This window comes from Microtus oregoni, unplaced genomic scaffold (genome assembly GCF_018167655.1).
Source record: "Microtus oregoni isolate MIOR12 unplaced genomic scaffold, Mior012 000041F_ref0000270, whole genome shotgun sequence".
Taxonomy (NCBI): Eukaryota; Metazoa; Chordata; class Mammalia; order Rodentia; family Cricetidae; genus Microtus; species Microtus oregoni.
The window spans coordinates 12,893,129-12,910,759 of record NW_024543208.1 but is presented as its reverse complement, the minus strand read 5'-3'; the positions used below and the strand labels follow the sequence as shown (position 1 = coordinate 12,910,759).

The following is a 17,631-nucleotide window of genomic DNA, read 5'->3' as shown; positions in this document are numbered from 1 at the left end:
TGTTATAATAAAGTTTGCTTTGGTTTACACTCAAGGCTTATGTGCTAAGTGCTTAATGCACTTTATCTAGCTTAATCCTCATAATAAGCCTCCAAGGGCTGTTTATCTTATTACTTCTATTTCACTGGAAGGAAAAACAGGAGTACAGGAAGGGTCCCCAAAGCATCCAAGAACTGTAGATGAGAGTAGAGGGGGCTAAGATTTGACTCCTGGAAAAGTAGAAGTATAGCACACCTTCTAGACTATAACACCTACATTAAATGTAGAAACTTGTATTGGGACCAGTTTCCTAGGTATCTGAGCTGTATGTTCTCGACTATCAAGAGTTCCTGGTCATCTTTGTCCAATAACCTCTAAAGCCAGAGATCAGCAGAACATTTATTTTCCACAAGAATTTTAATGTAGTCAGGCAGTAGATGTTGGATTCCCTCTGTATGCTGTGATTAACATTAATGAATAAAGAAATCTGGCTTAAGCCTATAGTAGGGTAGAATAGAGGTACACAGGAAAAGCTAAACTATATGATGGAAGGAATAAGGTGGAGTCAAGAGACGCCAGGAACAGACATGCCGGAACCTTGCTGGTTAGCCACAGCCATGTGGCAATATACAGATTAATAGAAATGAGTTAAATTAAGACATAAGAGTTAGCCAATAAGAAGCTAGAGCTAATGGGCCAAGCAGTGATTTAATTAATACAGTTTCTGTGTGATTATTTCAGGCCTAAGCAGCCAGGAACAAACTAGTGGCCTCCTACAACAGATGGTAGTGGTGCACACCTTTAATCCTAGAACCAGGAAGCAGAGGTAGGTGGATCTCTGTGACTCTGAGGCCAGCCTGATCTACAGAGTGAGTTCCAGTACAGGCTACAAAGCTATATAGAGAAACACTGTCTCAAAAAAAACAAAACAAAACAAAAAAATAGATCTCTGGAGACAAAAATGTTCAAGAATATACCATAAGAAATTTGCGAAGGTAATTATAAATTTCGTTGAGATTGGTCTCTAAATCCAGCATAACATTTTATCTGCCTTAACTCCGGTATCCATTGTTAAACATTAAGGGTAAGATACACAATGACATGGATTTGGGGATAAAGCAGTGGATAATGAAGAAAGATTCATGGCATTTATATATCATGCAATCCTTCAGACAGCTAGTCAGTAAATATGGAATGATACAAAGAAATGCATAATTCCAACTTGCATTTGATAACATAGACTTGTGGTTCAGAGAATAATCCCTGATGACAGACTTTGGAATAATCTCCAGACTCTACCATTTCAGAAATGGCTTCAATAAAAAATTAATTACATGTAATTTAATATCTTCATATGTAAAATGATGCTAACAATACATCCTTATATCAATATAAATACATACATTTTTCACATCTAATATTTCTGAAAGGAAACTTCAGCTAATAGTTTCTATTACACTTTGGTGATTTTTGGCAAGTTTTTTTAATGGATATAATACCAGTATATACATTTAGTTTTGGTTTGACTACAGTTTTGATTGTATCTGCATGATATAGCAATTAAGATATTAAGTGAGATAGCTATGAAGGACTTAGAAGAGGCTAACATGCCTGGTTACTTCTACCTCAGTGTGCATGTTCATACGCTTACTAAGAAGGAAAAATGGAGTGCTAAAGTACAGAACCCAAAAGGAACAACCTAGGCTAGAAGGGTGCTTCTTTGAGGCTAGGCCATTTAAGGTGAAATGCAAAGGATAATGAGGATGAAGGAACTAAAGAAGAGCACATAAAAAAGCGAAGCTGATGAAAAGCACACAGGTCATGCAGAGAGAATAGCACCTTGACAGCCCCCATCATACTAATGAGCAGAAATGACCCAGCAATAGCAGGTAGGGGGTAATTGTCTATCTCAAGCATGGATTAACCACTGTCACCTATTTCTAAACTTTTGTTTGTAAACCCTTGGCTATAAGTTCTACCAATATATTTAGATGACAGGTTTTACTATTTTAAGTATCAGGGCATAAACAGTTGTCAGCAGCGGAATAAAATATTTGATATATTTGGATAAAATTAAATGCTATCTAATTTAAATGTTGAAAGATTGTATATGTATCATCACTCCTTTAGTCCCTTCGAAATGGCTGTCAGAGATAGTTCAGGCTGCCTTCTTATTTGCTACTTTGCAATGAGAGACTTAACACCTTACACAGTATCTTTCAAGTTCACGGCAACATTGTCTTGACTTTCAGTGACACTGGAAAGTTCTCTATAAGGAAAAACTTTTACAGTTCCTTTTGTGGAACACTGTAACCTTCTTATCCTCAATTTTTGAACAGTCAAGCTTGTTTTGATCTGTTGCAGCTTCTCTAAAATTTCATGACTTCACCTTTGACCCAGATCACCCTTTTTATAACAGACCACAATCCTCTTGCACAACATAACAGATGGAGAGTAAAAACTCTCTATTATGGAAAGGAGTACAATGCCCCGCTTTGGTGATATGTTCAGATCTAGAAAAAGCATTTCATTATCTCAGTGCTTGTCTCTTTGCATTCCACCCAGTGTTATGGGAGTAAATGCCTACTGATTGGCTCTTTTAAGAAAATAAAGCTTTAGCTTGTGGTGTTTACCAGATTTTTTGATTTAAATATAGTCAGACTATTCAACTTCCAGGACCATCATGTGATATCATTGAAGAAACAGTTGGGAATATTTGCTAACAGTGACTTTCATGAGCCAACATGAACTGTTTCCAGTGCACCTAGCTTCCCATTCCATGGTCATTCTGTAAGAGGTACTATCTGTTGAAATTCCTGGAGCTTGGCAATATCATTCAGCTAGGAAAATATATTCTTCTCTCTCTCTCTCTCTCTCTCTCTCTCTCTCTCTCTCCTTCTCTCTATCTCTTCACACACACACACACACATACACACACACACTCATTCTCTACATATAGCATCTTTCTCATTATGTCTGCTGTCTCTGTCACTTGAAAGGAATGATCCTTCTTATCAAGATTTGAATATAAACTCTGAGACATGAGGTCCAAAGTTTGCCTCCATGATGACTTTGCTCATATCCATGAACTGATTCACAGAAGGCAGTGGTTCTTTAGTTTCCAAATTATGACTATATTATTATTTTTATTGAGAATTTTTTACATGATGTGCTTTGGTAAAATCTACCCCATTTCTAATTCTTTTTCTCTCCCTCTACACACTTAATCTTTCCAACTTTTCTGCTCTCTTTCTTAAACCTGCTGAGTCCACTTCACACTCTGTGTGTACACAGCTTGTTTAAAGGAAGCTATGCTACTTCTTCTAGATCTAAAATAGAACATCCACAAGGCTTGGGGAGTGGTTTAATTCTTTCTTAGTTACTCCCAAATTGTCATTCTTGATGGATTTCAGTTAATTGAGTAGTCAGTTCAGAAGTTCTTTTGTAAAGTTAGATGTCCATGAATGGTTGAGGTTAAATATGGGAATAACTTTCCCTATTTCAGTGTCTAATCACCTTACTGAAACCTGGTGTTTATTTTTAAAATATTAAGTACTTCAATAATGTAATTAATTATCAATCAAATTTGAAGTGCTAGGCCTAAGACTAAGGACTTTACACATCCTAGTCATATGATCCGCCATTGAGCTACATATCCAGGCAGGATAAGCATCTTATGAGTCTGTTTCATATTATTTGCCCAATCTGTACCCTGATTCTTCTTTATTACCTTGTCTCCACTTACATCTAAAATATTTCTAGATGCTAGCTCACTGTACTATTCTGTACTCTTTGTGTCTTTATACACCTTCTTCTTCCTATTTTAATGCTGAGCTCTCTGCTAAGCACTCTCCTTATGCACAATCCCCAGTGATTCTCCAAGACTGAAATAAAGGTCGTCTTTCTCCCAATACCTCTCCTGAAATCCTGTATCCAATACATTTCTCACTGTTCTCCAGGAAAGAAGCACTTACTTAATAAATTTTTCTTGATTTATGGCACACTATGTTTTTTTATAATAGCTATATTATCATATTCTTTTTATCCCTTTAAGAATGTAAAATCCACAAAGAAAAGATCACTATCCAATATATCTGTGATTTCCCATTGCCCCTAACACAGAGACTAATAAAATGAGGAATTAAGAAATTCTTGCTTGAATTGATTCTAATGAATCAATTTTGTGGATTTGAGTCAAAGCTCACAAAAGTATATTTAGTTCTCATTTTTGACTTCTCACTTACAGATACTCCTATATCTTTATACCTTAAGTGGTTTGAGTGGTTTATAAAAGAGATTATTTTGCTCACCATTGGGCTAGGAAGGATACAGGGATAAACTACACAAAAGCTCTGAACCTATGAGCTTAAGTTGTAGGAGGTAGGGCAAATATTTAAACAATAACTGAATTTAAACTTTACTGTAATCAAAAAACTCTAATAATTTATAGAACTTATTTATTCTACTGAGGGAAAAAGAGAGGCAATTAAGTGAGTAAGGTTTCAGAAGGTTGATGATTAAAGAATGGACAACACTTCAGCTGGCAAGAGTACCTTCTGTCATGACAGGAGACACCGAAAGGGATGGAGCAGATGGAGGAGGAAAACCCATGGATGAGAGAGTGAGTGTGTGTAGTGAAAACAATATAAAGAATCACTCTCAGGGATTTGGTAGCATGGGAAGATGAGGATAGATAATCCTGGTTAATGTGAATGGGTCCTGGATAGTTTTTGTTGAGCCAGTTTTCTAAACCTTGAAAACACTTATTCTGAATTCTTGTCTAGGCAGATGTGGAGAAAAGATTGTAATAGTTGTATGTGAGTTTTTCTAGAAGGCTTTTTCCTCTTATTGAATATCAGGCACCACACTGAACTTTAATGACAGATTAAGGGAAAACACATCTTGACTCCTATCCTCATCCCCTCACAAAATTAACACACTGGTGATAGAAATGCCCAATCTGAGCAATGACCAAGCACAACAACAACAATGGCATATGAAAGCATCAAAGAATATAACCACAGGGAACAGGTATCTTTCATTAGTTCTCAATCAGGAAAGTGCTCATAAAAATGATAAGAAATGTGTTTTGACTGCATGTGAATTGAGAAAAATGGTGCCCTTAATGTCCCAGCAAAAGAAGAAAGCTGTTTAAAATGACCAAAAAAAAAAAATTGAGAAAGGGATGGGAGTATGTGAGGGTCAGGTATGTTCAATGAACTGCAAGAAGATGAGCAGATAGACACCAACATGCTTCTGTCAAAAAGATCTCATCAGTGAATATGGTAGCTGAGACTGTTGCTGTGTAAGCTGAGCATGAGAAGGAAATCGAGGATGAGCAATGACTGCAACCTTACCACGTCAGTATAATGCGTGATCAGAAGCATCCACAACTGCCAGTCATGGGCTTGGAACACAGAATCCTAAGCTCCATTTCTGTTGTCTCCAAGAGCTTGAAAATAACTAGGTTAGGGCACAGGACTCTGGGAATAAATCTTAGCTCTGTCATCAGCTGGCCAGGACCTTGATCTTGTCATTGGTCTTTTATATTAGTACTCACATCCATAAAGCTGAGATGGTCTTCTGGGTTCTACCCAGGGTTCCAGCTCTAGGATGTGTGTGTGTGTGTGTGTGTGTGTGTGTGTGTGTGTGTGTGTATGTGTGTAAGTGTGCGTGAACATGTCCATGCATGTGTATGTGTTTTCAGGGGGGAAGGGAAGAGGAAAACTCATTTGTATGATAGTAACTTACAATATATTATTGTTGTTATTATTTTATTATTTTAGCCATTTATTGTTTTATAAATTTTATGGGTGGATATAACAAATCTTTGTCAATTTCAACCCCATACCCTCCCTTTAACTCTTGTGGTATTCTCTACCACTTTCAAACTTTCTGTGTTTTCTTACGAATTCACTGAGTCCACTTAGTGCAATCAGGACGTGCATGGATGTAGTGCCATCCACTGGGGCAAGAGCAGCCTATCAGGAGTTCCAGTCAAAGAATATGGATCCTCCTCCAGTTTCAATTGTCTGAAGAGACTGTGTAGGAAGTGCAGTGATATTCCAGAGTGTACCTGGAAGAACCATGGAAAGGCTGTGAAAGGGAGTCTCAACAGCTCTTGACTAGACTAAGGGAGACAGATGCAAAGTCAGATCCTGGTCCTACTCTGAAGAGATTCAATAGTTCGCCTGCTGAAAGCCTCTCCTCACTTTCAGAGTTTTTTCCTAGCCTTGGCTTTCTGTTTTCCTATTTGTGGATGACAGGAACTATTATGAACTGAACAGCATTAATAAATGGTGCCTTCTTTGTGTATGAAGTTGTTGATTTGAGTAAGACAACATCACTAAAGTTTGGATTACATCTAGATGCTGTTGAATAAAAATTTCTATCTCTGTTCAGAGTTTCTCTTTGAGTCTTGGACTTGTAGTGAATTCTTATTCTCTTATTTTGGTTTCCATTTTGAACATTAGTGCACGCCTTTTCTTTCCTTTTTAGTTCCCTCACTTTGACAGTTTGCAGCCATTAGTCTCCTGCTTCTTCAGTATGATGGATCCAGATATCTGACAGATACATAGTTATCATGGATGCCAGGGATGACCTGGTAAAGGCAGCTGCTTGGGCACTAGACATAGCATGCTGCACCCACATGGCTCAAGAAGTATGCAGAGATAAGAACCTGGACTATCTTCTCCACTAGCAGACTGAGTTCGTTGTCTGTCTTCTGACCAGTTGCTTTAAATAATTAAAATATTTAATGATGAATTAAATATGCACTGCGATTGCCTCACCCTAGTATGTCTGCATATCATTTGTAATAAGGGAAGCCAGGAGGATGACAATCACAACACATTAGTCTCTTTACTCATAATGTCTATTCAGTAAGTCTTAAAATTCATTTCCTGTTTGATGGCGTAAAGAATTTGTGCACAACTCCAAGAAAAATCTTGAATAACTCCAAACTGTGTTTTCCTTAAGACTGTAGGAAAACAAAAGGTTGAGACCAGTGATGAGGCAGGCAGGAACTAGACATGGATTAGACAAGAGCCACAAGATGGGAGTGGGGCATCTGTCAGCATAAGTAAGTTTCTTGTATGAGATATTTCAACATCATTCTATCAATTAAATGAAGTGGAGAAGGCATACTGCAAAGGGGCCACCCATCTTTCTTTCCTCAGTAGCACAGAACTGCTGCGTTCATTCTCCACTTCTGTGTGATATGCAGCTGGTTTTTTGAACTAATATCACAACCCTGCTCTTTACACCTCTCACCCAGCCCTGACCCTCTCACGGCATGCCTGCCTCCGGAAGTGATGACTTGATTTGTCTCTCCATTCAAACTTGAAAATTTGTGATCATCTTTGCCTGTACTCCATTTCTCACATCCCATATCTAATAACACAGGCTGCCAAGCCTATACTGAAGTCGTCCAGTATCTGTTAATATCTCACCATTTCCTTCCTTCGTCTCAGGGTCTAAGCCATTACCAACTCTTGCTTAGATTACAGCGCTAGCATGTTTTAACATTTCGGACCTGATTCTTCACGCAGAAGCCAGAGTGGACCTGTTAAATTATGGATCAGAGTTCATACTCACATGCTCCTTTGCTCAGAAATATTCAAAGACATTTCCATTTGTCTGAAGCTCCACATCGTCCTAATATAAGGTCTGAACGGCCTTTGCCCCAAATGTGCACTTCAGACCGTACTTCCTACTCCTTCCTTCCCCTCTAGGTGTCTTGGCATTCCTACCACTGTCCATTAAAAGACAAATTTATGAGTTCCTGTTGCATAGAATTGATGTATGCAGGGCTTTCTATTTCGAAAACTCTACAAGAGTGACATGGTTTCATATGTTCCCATCGCCAGGTACTTGTTCAAATAACACCTTCCTGAAGAGCCTTTCTATCTACAGTAACAATACCTCCCCCTCCTCCAAGGCTGTCATTGCATAGGCTTTGACGTCTACTGTCTATTATCTATCAACTATCTGTCTCTATGTAATGTATGTAAGTTTGTTTATTACAATATTTTCCAAAAGAACTTTCTAAAGATCCTTTATACGAGTTGTTTAAGACAGTGGTCTTTAGTCATACAGAGTTCCGGAGTACTTGAAATTTGGCTAATGTGACTGAGGATATGAATACTTAATGTTATTTTATTTCAATTAATTTAAAATAAACAAGCATATATACCTTTGGCTACCATATGAGGCTGTGCATATATGGTGTTCCTTTCCACAGACACTCACATACAGATTACATTAGTCAGGGAATTTGCTTAAAAACCATGCTGTAAGAAATTCCCGCTAATTAGATGTACAAATGAAAAATGGAGAAATTGTTTTATTATCATTAGATTTTAAATTTTAGGTTCATTTCATAAATGATCATACAGAGAAATGAGCTTTACTTTGGTATTTTTATATATATGTCACGCTACTCTGCTTTTATTCACGCCCTCTGCCCACTTTTATTGTTTCCCTTTCTTCCCCCACTCCCATCTACTTCACCCTTCTTATAACCTGCTGTATGGTAGTCTATTATTTAGTCTTTATTTGTTTAAACGTAAAACATGTATGTTAGGAATTCTTTTCTTTTGCTAATAGTTAAAGATACAGTAGTAGCTTGCTGAAGAATATGGATTTAAAGGAACACAGGACATGAACTTAGCAGTGTCTGATGGCATTTAGACATTCAGTCTTGCTGAGTTTGAGCTGGATGCCCTATGAGGTCTTTTCCAACTCTGAGCTTTCGTGGTTTTCTAAGAATTTCCCCTTTACCAGGAAATAGCAGTACATGGTTTAAACAATTGACTGGACCGACTGACCTTTACATCGAATCCCTTGTCAGTGGCTCAGCAATCTCTGATTTCTTAAGTGGAATGAATGCAGACTCTCCTTAAGTCCACAACACCTTTATCTCAAGTCCCTCACTCATGACTTACCAGTTTCTGGGTCGCAGAGCTGTTCACAGGCATCTGTTGTCCTCTGTCCACAGAGATCTCTCACCCATGGGGAGGTGGCATTGATCTGGTAGTACAGGGACAGCTTGGCAGGATTGAGCCAGTCAGAGATATCCAGGTAGCTTCCTTCACTCACCACAAAGCTGCTCCCTGTGGGTGAACAGAAAGCAACAGCTACTTTCTCCTCAATTTCAGAGTCATTGCTTGTGCTAAAGGAACAAAGAAACAAATAATCCACTCTCAGTTGTTACAACACACTTAGCTAAGAACAGTTGAAGGACCTTTACCCTGTGTCATTAAAGGGTCAAGAGTCAACATGACCTAGTTCATCCAAGTGGTTAAAAGTGTGTCCTTAGGACTGGGTTTAGGCCCAGACATCACCATTTATAGAACACTGACTTTGTGAAAGTCACTTAGTTACTCTGGTCTTGGCTGCTGCATCTGTAAATAAAAATGTTAATGAGAGCCTCTCAATTGTGAGAATGAAGTAGATTGATGTAAGGTATGTAGACAGTACCTGATAGGTTCTAGTAAAAATGATTAAATGTTAAATTTTCAAAAGGAAGAATGACCATCCTTGTTACCCAGGCATCCTTTGGAAAAGAGTGCACCAATGCTCTACAGAGCTAAGTGGGTAATATCTACATGCAAGAGAAGAAACAAGGAATCAAGGCCTTTTCCCCTAGTGTGTGCTATATTTTCTGTTATTGCTTTTGCAGTACTGTGATTCAAAATAAGGGTCTCACAAATGTACTTGGTGCATGCTCTACCACTGAGCTCTACTCTCAACCCGACTTATTTTATTTAAAGGGAGAATTATAAGGCAGTAATATAGACAGTTGTAGACAAAGAAATAGAGGGATTTTCAAGGAAATTCCTAGAAACTTTAAGGAAGGATACCACATATGAGCATGCGCCTATATGTACACACACACACACACACACACACACACACACCTTGATACTGAATTTAGTGCCATACTCCTATAATCCCAGTACTCAGAAGATGGAAGGTAGTAAGTTCCAAGCCAGTAAGATCTACACAATGATTTTCAGGTCAGCCAGAGATGCAGAGGAAGACCATGTCTCAAAAAGCAGCAAACAAACAAGCAAATGAGCTTGATGCTTGGAATTTGGTGAGTACAGGAAGAGAAGCAGGTGAGGGCCGGCATCAAGAGGCCATGTCAGTCTCCACTAGAATGGTAGCTATGAATCACTTCCAGTTAGAGCTTTACACATGGGCCTAAAAGCCAGAAGAGGCTTACATTTAAGCTTTCATTATAACCAACCCATTTTCCAATGAAGACTTAAAGATGTTCATAGAAACTTATGTAGGTCAAAAAAGCCTCAAGCTTTATAATCTATGAATTGAAATATTTCTCACTAATTCATAAGATATACCACACATATATATTCATATATGCATGTACATACCATACATTATCTTTTTAAATGTAATTATTGTATAATTATACAGTGTTTGCTTATATATATTCTTTACAAATTCACATATGCTCATATATACATCCAATTGGAGGAGGCAAGAAGATTCCTCAGATTGGCTACAATAATATTGTAAATGATTAATGTGTGTGTGTGTGTGTGTGTGTGTGTGTGTGTTTGTGTGTGAAACAATCACACAAAGCAAAGGTTAAGCTTTACAGAGTAAAAAAATATGAGTCTAAATAGGCCTAAATAGACTTGAAAAGTAGCTCTGAACTTGTGGTAGATCTATCAACCTGCATCACAGCGAACAGAAAATTATGTTCTAAAATTAGCATAACTAAGCATTCTACCCTGTTTACTTCTCTTTACCACACCAGAAAACAACAACACCAACAGAAAATCTAGTTTTTCCCAGGGAAATAATTCAGTTTTTCCCAGGGAAGAGCATTTCAGTTTCTAAGCATCCTTTGCATCAAACAGGGGCTTCTGTCAGATCATATCAGACACAGTTCTTGACCTATGATTAAGCTAATATTGGATCAGATCATCTGCTGTAGTCCAGTGAAAAATGGTCAGAGAGATGAGGTCACATCAAACCATGTCTGGCTGCCTAAGTGTCTGAAGCCAGGAACTAGTGCTTCCATTCTCTAACTCACACAGACACAGACTGTTCATCATTCTATAGAAGGAGTTGCTATGTAAAGGCACAGGAGGCGACACGATTTTCAGTGTGAATGCCAGAAGCATCCATTGAAACAGCAGGAGTAGATGAGTGACATCAAGCTGATATAAGGAAATGACCCCTTTTGAAGTTGGCCCTAAAGTCCTTGGAAGCTAAAGGAAAAAAAATTGAGTCTGTTGGATTTCATATTTCAAAATTTTGGCAAGGAAATCTATGCAAATGTATTTGCAAAGCCACGTTTCCCCCACTGGAACAAAGCCCAAACAGAAACGTGTCTCATGGGTCCTTGAGCAAAGCACTACACATCAGAATAAACTGCAGAGTTTTCTTTCAAAAAGCACAGTCATGCTGTTTACGTGGATAATTCTTGTATTTATTCCCACTAAAGACTGAGGTATGGATATTGAACTCTGTCCCAAGGCTGAGCTTGGTTGATTTAGCTGCTTTAGAAAAGCTTCATAGTGCTGTAATAATGAGAGCAGCCAGCAAGATGTGAGTTCAGATCTTCATGTTGTTACTTCATAGATGTATAATCTTGAGCAAGAAAGCAAGTCCCCACCCCAGTTACCACACATGAACAGCATGGATAGACAACCCCCCGAGATGCTGTTATAAAGGTTACATAAGACAATATATCTACCTTGGATAAGGACTGTCTAAAGGAATACTCAGAGGCAGAGACTGTCATGGGAAAAGGGCATGGAGGGAAACGTTAAATTGCCATGGAGATGCAGAAAGAGCCCATTAGAGATTGCAATGAACACTCTGACGGTAGATGGTCCTTCATACTGGTTCCAAATCAAGATAAGTCTTTGTACCATCACATCGCTCAGAGTGGGACTATAGGCTGTTTCTGAGGAGCAGAAATAACCTTAGGTGAAACAGTCCTTCATAATGGAGGATGTTAATGCAAGAAACAGTCAGTTGAGAGGGGCCAGACATGAACACCCTGCAATTGGGAGAATGAGTGTGGCACCACTTAATGGAGAGAAGGATACGGCATCACAAATTCCCTAAAGCAGATAAAGTACTGGGCGCTTTATGAAAGAGACTCATGGCAGCAATTTTCATCATTATTTGGCTTTCTTATGAACTTCAAAGCTCCACACACAATATCAACAGATATTAGAAATAAAATTGGACTAGAAAACAGGTATAATAGACTACTTGTATTTGAAGGCTGAGCCTTTTAGACATAACTGGGTCATGAAGATAGAGTTCTTATAATTGGGATTAGTGCTCTTATTGAAGACTTAGAAAACTGTTTTAAACACTGAGGAAGGATAGCCCAATTGAACCATGAGGTCGACTATTACCTGACACCAACCTGACAGCATCCCGATCTTAAACTCTCCAGACTCCAGAACCTTCAGAAATACACATGTACTGTTTGTAAGGCACGGGCTCTCTGGTATTCTGCCTAAGCATCATAAATGGACTAAGTCAGTAGCTTATCTTTCACATCATTGAAATGGTATACTACCTAGATGGACAGGCACTCTGATGGCAGAGGGAAGCTACTATCCTTTGAGTGTAGTGAGTGATACATTATGTTACATATTCTACTCACAATAGTCTGGTTGGATAGTCATTTTCCTTTTTCACAGAAGACTATAGGAGACACAGAAAAAAAAACTGATCTGAACAATCTGCGTAATTCCCCAGGGGCAGGAGTGGAAATGGCAAGAAGAGTTTTCATTCTCTAAAGCTGTGACCGTCCCATATCCCAGGGTGGTATTTTGAGAAACAGGAACATTGGTAGGGTTGTCTTCTGTGGTCCTTTCACTCTTCCTCCAGAAGGTTGGACATTCACTTTGATGACTGTAGCATAGATAGTGCCAGAGGCACCTCCTCCTCTGGTGGACTATGCATTCTTAGAAGGAACATATGCTGAGTCATTAGCCTTTATCAATCCAATTCTGAGCAAAATATTTGCCACATTTTCAAGGTTTAGCAAATGTTAAAGTAAATTAATGAAATCAATTTCCATGTCTAACTACAGAGACCTTCAACTCACTTCTTCCTGGGATTATGAAGTAGACAGGCCATCTAACTGGCCAAGCTTAATTTTATTTGCACTCCATGACACCTAGACAATAAGGTTAGCACTTTAGGAATCTCAATACTTTCAAACTAAAAAAACTGAACTTCACTTTCATGGGTATTTTGAGAAGAGACTCACTTTAATGGGCTTGAGATATGGATGAGTAAAAGACAGCAGAGCAAAGAGGCCCTGCGTGAGGGAGCAAGGAGGTGTAAAGACCATGCTGTATCAGAAATGGTGAAAGAAAGACGTCCGTGCTAAAGTTTAGTGTGCTAATTTGTTCAACACTTAGTAAAGCCTTCTGCATGTAAAAACATTTTCCTAGAAACTGAAAAATGTGTTGTAGCCATTGAAAATATTATGAGCTAAATAATGTAGAGCAAATACACGCCAAAGTGCATGCCCTACAAATCAGAGGGTGGGGAGGATTATTTGAAAAGCTGTTTTCTCCTTTTGAAAGAGCAAGGAAGCTTGGAAAGCAAACCTTGACAATTGGCGTTTAACTTAAGTTTAGAAGCAAAGATATAACAAAAGAGGTTAAAACTGCAAAGTATAAAGAGATAGGTGCTTGGGTAGTACACAGAAATTTACCCAGTAGAGCCGAAAGCCTTACCTGTCTCATACATCCCAATCCTTGCCATACTTATGACAGAATTGTATCTAGTGTGAACTTACACACGCTATGTCATTCATTCATTCATCTGTAATTCTGGATATAAACTGGGTAGCAAGCCCTGTACCAGACTCTAACTGAACAAAACACAGCATGTGAGAATAGCAAGGATGGTGATAAGACCTAGAATTCCAAGGAAAGCCTGTGTGCCCGTGCTTCTTTCCCCTTTACTTCATATTCTATCTATTCTTCATTTCTCAAATGCAAAGGGCATGCTTTGTTTAACTCATGATCTCTATAGCTCATAGTGTGTGATGGAGGTTCAGAAGATATTTGGATATAAGCAGAGAATCTGAGAAAAAAAATACAAGGCAGAGTTAGGAGGGTGGATGCACTAGTAAGTTAAATGAGTGTCAACCAGCTCTCTGAATAAATTGCCACATTTCTATGGGAATGAAAACTACATCACAAGGAAATAAAAATGTGTTATTCCTTGTGTCTCATTTTCCCCATATTTTCCTCTGGATGTCTGTCTTATTTTCTTGGCTTTAGATTAAAAGCCCTCCCTCCTTTATTGGGCAATGTAAGATTCCTCCTGAGATACTCATTTAGATCTTCCCAGAGAGCAATGACTCTTAAGTGAATCTCTGCCAAAATCTCAACTTCAAAATGTCATGTTTCCTTATTTTTAAATATATATGTATATATATATATATACACATACATATATATTCATTTTTCTCCCACAGCCTTGTGGGAATATACATCATCTAATTAGCCAAATGGATTTTCAGTTCAGCCCAATCATTCCCTTATCAAGAATCTGAAGCCTTGTGTTGCTGAGGGGACTGCACAGGCACTGAGGTCCTCATTAACTCTGATCTTCAATTACATTGATTATAAGCCTGCTTCTGTAATTGTGCAGAATAGATCATGGGTGAGAGGGGAAGCTCAGGCCATTCCATAATGTTCTCTGAAAAGCCAGAGGCACAGCATCCCCGAAAAGAAACTGAAAGCTCCAGATGAGAACTCAAAATCCCATAGAAGTAGGTATCACCAGAAGATTTTTGTCTTTTTTTCCAAATTCCTTTCATTACACTGTTCACCATTAGTCAGAACAATGATGTCATGGATAAAAGACTTCAAAACAAGGATCTGGCCGCACTGGTGAATGGCCAGCCGATGCTCTCCACAAGCAAAGTGCAGGAAGGATTTTGCTCCCACGCATTCAGTTCTCTCTGTTTCCTCTCTTTGGTTGTTAGATGATGAGAAGCACTTTCCCTCCTGTCACACCATCACAGAGCCTTTCCTGGGGGTAGGAGGATGTTGAAACGCAGAAGCAGAAATGAGGACCACTTCTATTATTAGCCCAGTGGGTAAGTGAAGCACATGTCCACTCTGGCCCCTGCCCTAGTTTACAGAGCCATAAGTCATCTTGGCTACATTCTACTATCCATTGAAAAGTGGATACATAAAGTTGGTGATCAAACAAAAAGTCTGAGGGCTTTTAAAGCAGAAGCAAAGCCAGCCTAGGTGGTTGGGAGCAATTGGTCTCTGAGAACAGCATCTTTATTGTGGGCCTGTTTCCAAACAAGGCTCTCAGCCACTTATCTCTGTGTCTTTTCTTCTACCTCCATCTTTCCCTTTTATCTCATCTTATGCCACTTAATTTCTGTTTTCCTTGGGTCAAGTTCAACCTTCTCACAATCACCTACATGCTCTCTATCTGTAATGGGATGGGCTGTGTCCTCTTCAAGTTTATTTAGTACAGGTCTAGCATGCATTGACTCAAAAATATGACTGACTGCATTTGAAGCCATGGTCTTTAAAAAAGGCAGAGTTAAAAGGGAATATTGATTGGAGTCTTTATCCAACATGACCCATGTCCTTATAAGAAGAAATTAATCCCACATGTACAAGGTGGAGGGACTATTTGAAGAGGAGAAAAGAAGAAAGCCATCTATCAGCCAAGGATAGAGACAGCAGAAGAAATTAATGTTTCTAACACCATGATCTTTGACTGCTAACTCCATAACTATAAGAAAACCACTCATGAAATTTTAACCACTCTGTCACTGGTACTTTATTATGACAGTATTAGCAAATACACTACTTTTATGGTACTGGACAAATATCTCTATGTGCAATTCTGATTATTAACCTTTATTTAATACTGTGAACCCTAGGGATAACTTCTCAGAATAAGGCTTGAAATGTATACAATAAAACATGTAAAATGACAAAGTCAGTAACTGAAATTCAAATGCATAGAGTTCTAAACATAAACCTTAGTTTCAATTAATCCATTTCCATTGATTCCTTTAGAAGTCCAGTCTGGTTCCAAACACTTCAGCATCACTGCACAGACAGAGGATGTGGGGTTCCAAACACTTCAGCATCACTGCACAGACAGAGGATGTGGTATGCAGGTTATAAAATATACCATGGGAATAAGATGAAAATGTTAAAAAGATGGAAGCTGAGAAGAATCTGAAAATGCCCAATGGCTATTTTAAAGAACCTTTTATGGAAAACAGTATTGTTAGGCTCTTCACAAAATAGAAATTTGTTTAAATTTGGAATAATCTTGGAAATAATATAATAGATGAGAAATTTATGATGATATGAGAATCATACATGACATCTAAAAGAATTTCCAAAACCCTTTTCTTTTTTATTTCTAAGGAGTTTACTGATTACCCTCTCCCCACACAAACCATCTCTTACTAGTGACATTCTAATCCCACAAGTACATTGTATATCCACTATTGCACTTTATTTATGGTTTATTTTTACAATGCACAGGGGGGTATATTTTATTGCCCTCAAACCCATTTTTCACTCCTTTGGGGAAGTGACAATCCTCACTGAAAGATGCACACTCTTCTTTAATAGGCAATCAAACCTAAGACAAAAAGCAGGAAAGAAAATGCTCCTGATCCCATGAGGATTGATCAAGTACCATCATGTGTTACATAAAGATCAACAAGAAACCTCGTATATAGCAGTGGTTCCCTAAAATTACAGTAGAGCTGAGAATTCCTACTGCCTCTTGAAATTACAGTTATACAAGAGATGCATGACTCATGTGTCTGGGTTCATGTTGGTGGTCATTTAAAGTGTAGTTATACAATGATATGTGATACATAATACTTAAAGAGGCTACTAAGCATAAATGCTCCTGTATTATCTATTTATTATTCTTTATTTTTATTATTTTTAGAGTGTTCATCATCATAGTAATATAAGAATGCAGTTTCCTATAAAATATTCTATTGGGTGACATACCAGAAGTCTGCACATATATCTCATTTTTTCACATCTCTTGATTATATTGTTATATATTATATATACATTACATATTGTTTTCGCCTACGTTTAATTTAGTCTTACAGTGCTTTGCTTACCATGGCCATATGAGCAACACTATATATCATACACACAGCCCAAGTATGCAGGAAGTGGTGCCACATAGCTCTGTCCAAGCCTACATTATGATACTTGTGCCGTGACTCAGTATGTATCCCCATTATTAAGAAGTGCATGGCGAGAACTACCCCTAGAACTCTGTGTACAACTGGCTTTCCAAAGGCCACACTACTTGAACATGTCAGGACTACAAGAGATCCTAAGTGGTGTGACCTCAAGGTCACAGTTGTTGGAGAGTACACACTGACCAGCAAACGCAGGTCCTGTGTAGTTGAATGCCAAAATCACAAAGCTACAACTCACGACTCCTACCTTTCCAGAAGGAGAGGACCATATCACAGAAGAATTGCTTAAGAGCTCATTACTAGGGACCAGGGAAAAATAAACATGGACATGGGAAGGCCCATGGGGAATGTAGTGTCCCACTTATGGAAAAGAGTTGCTTCTAAATAAATAGTTTTATTACTTTCCCCAA

At 38.4% G+C, this 17,631-nt stretch overlaps 1 protein-coding gene across 4 annotated transcripts in view; it reads right to left on the bottom strand.

The window, feature by feature from the left end:
• Astn2 (astrotactin 2) overlaps positions 1–17,631 on the bottom strand; it is a 998,237-nt gene that overhangs the window by 558,198 nt on the left and 422,408 nt on the right. For all 4 annotated transcript variants that reach the window (XM_041632337.1, XM_041632338.1, XM_041632339.1 and 1 more), the window contains one exon: positions 8,925–9,092. In XM_041632337.1, the coding sequence (XP_041488271.1) occupies positions 8,925–9,092 (168 nt within the window). The remainder of the gene's footprint in view (positions 1–8,924; positions 9,093–17,631) is intronic.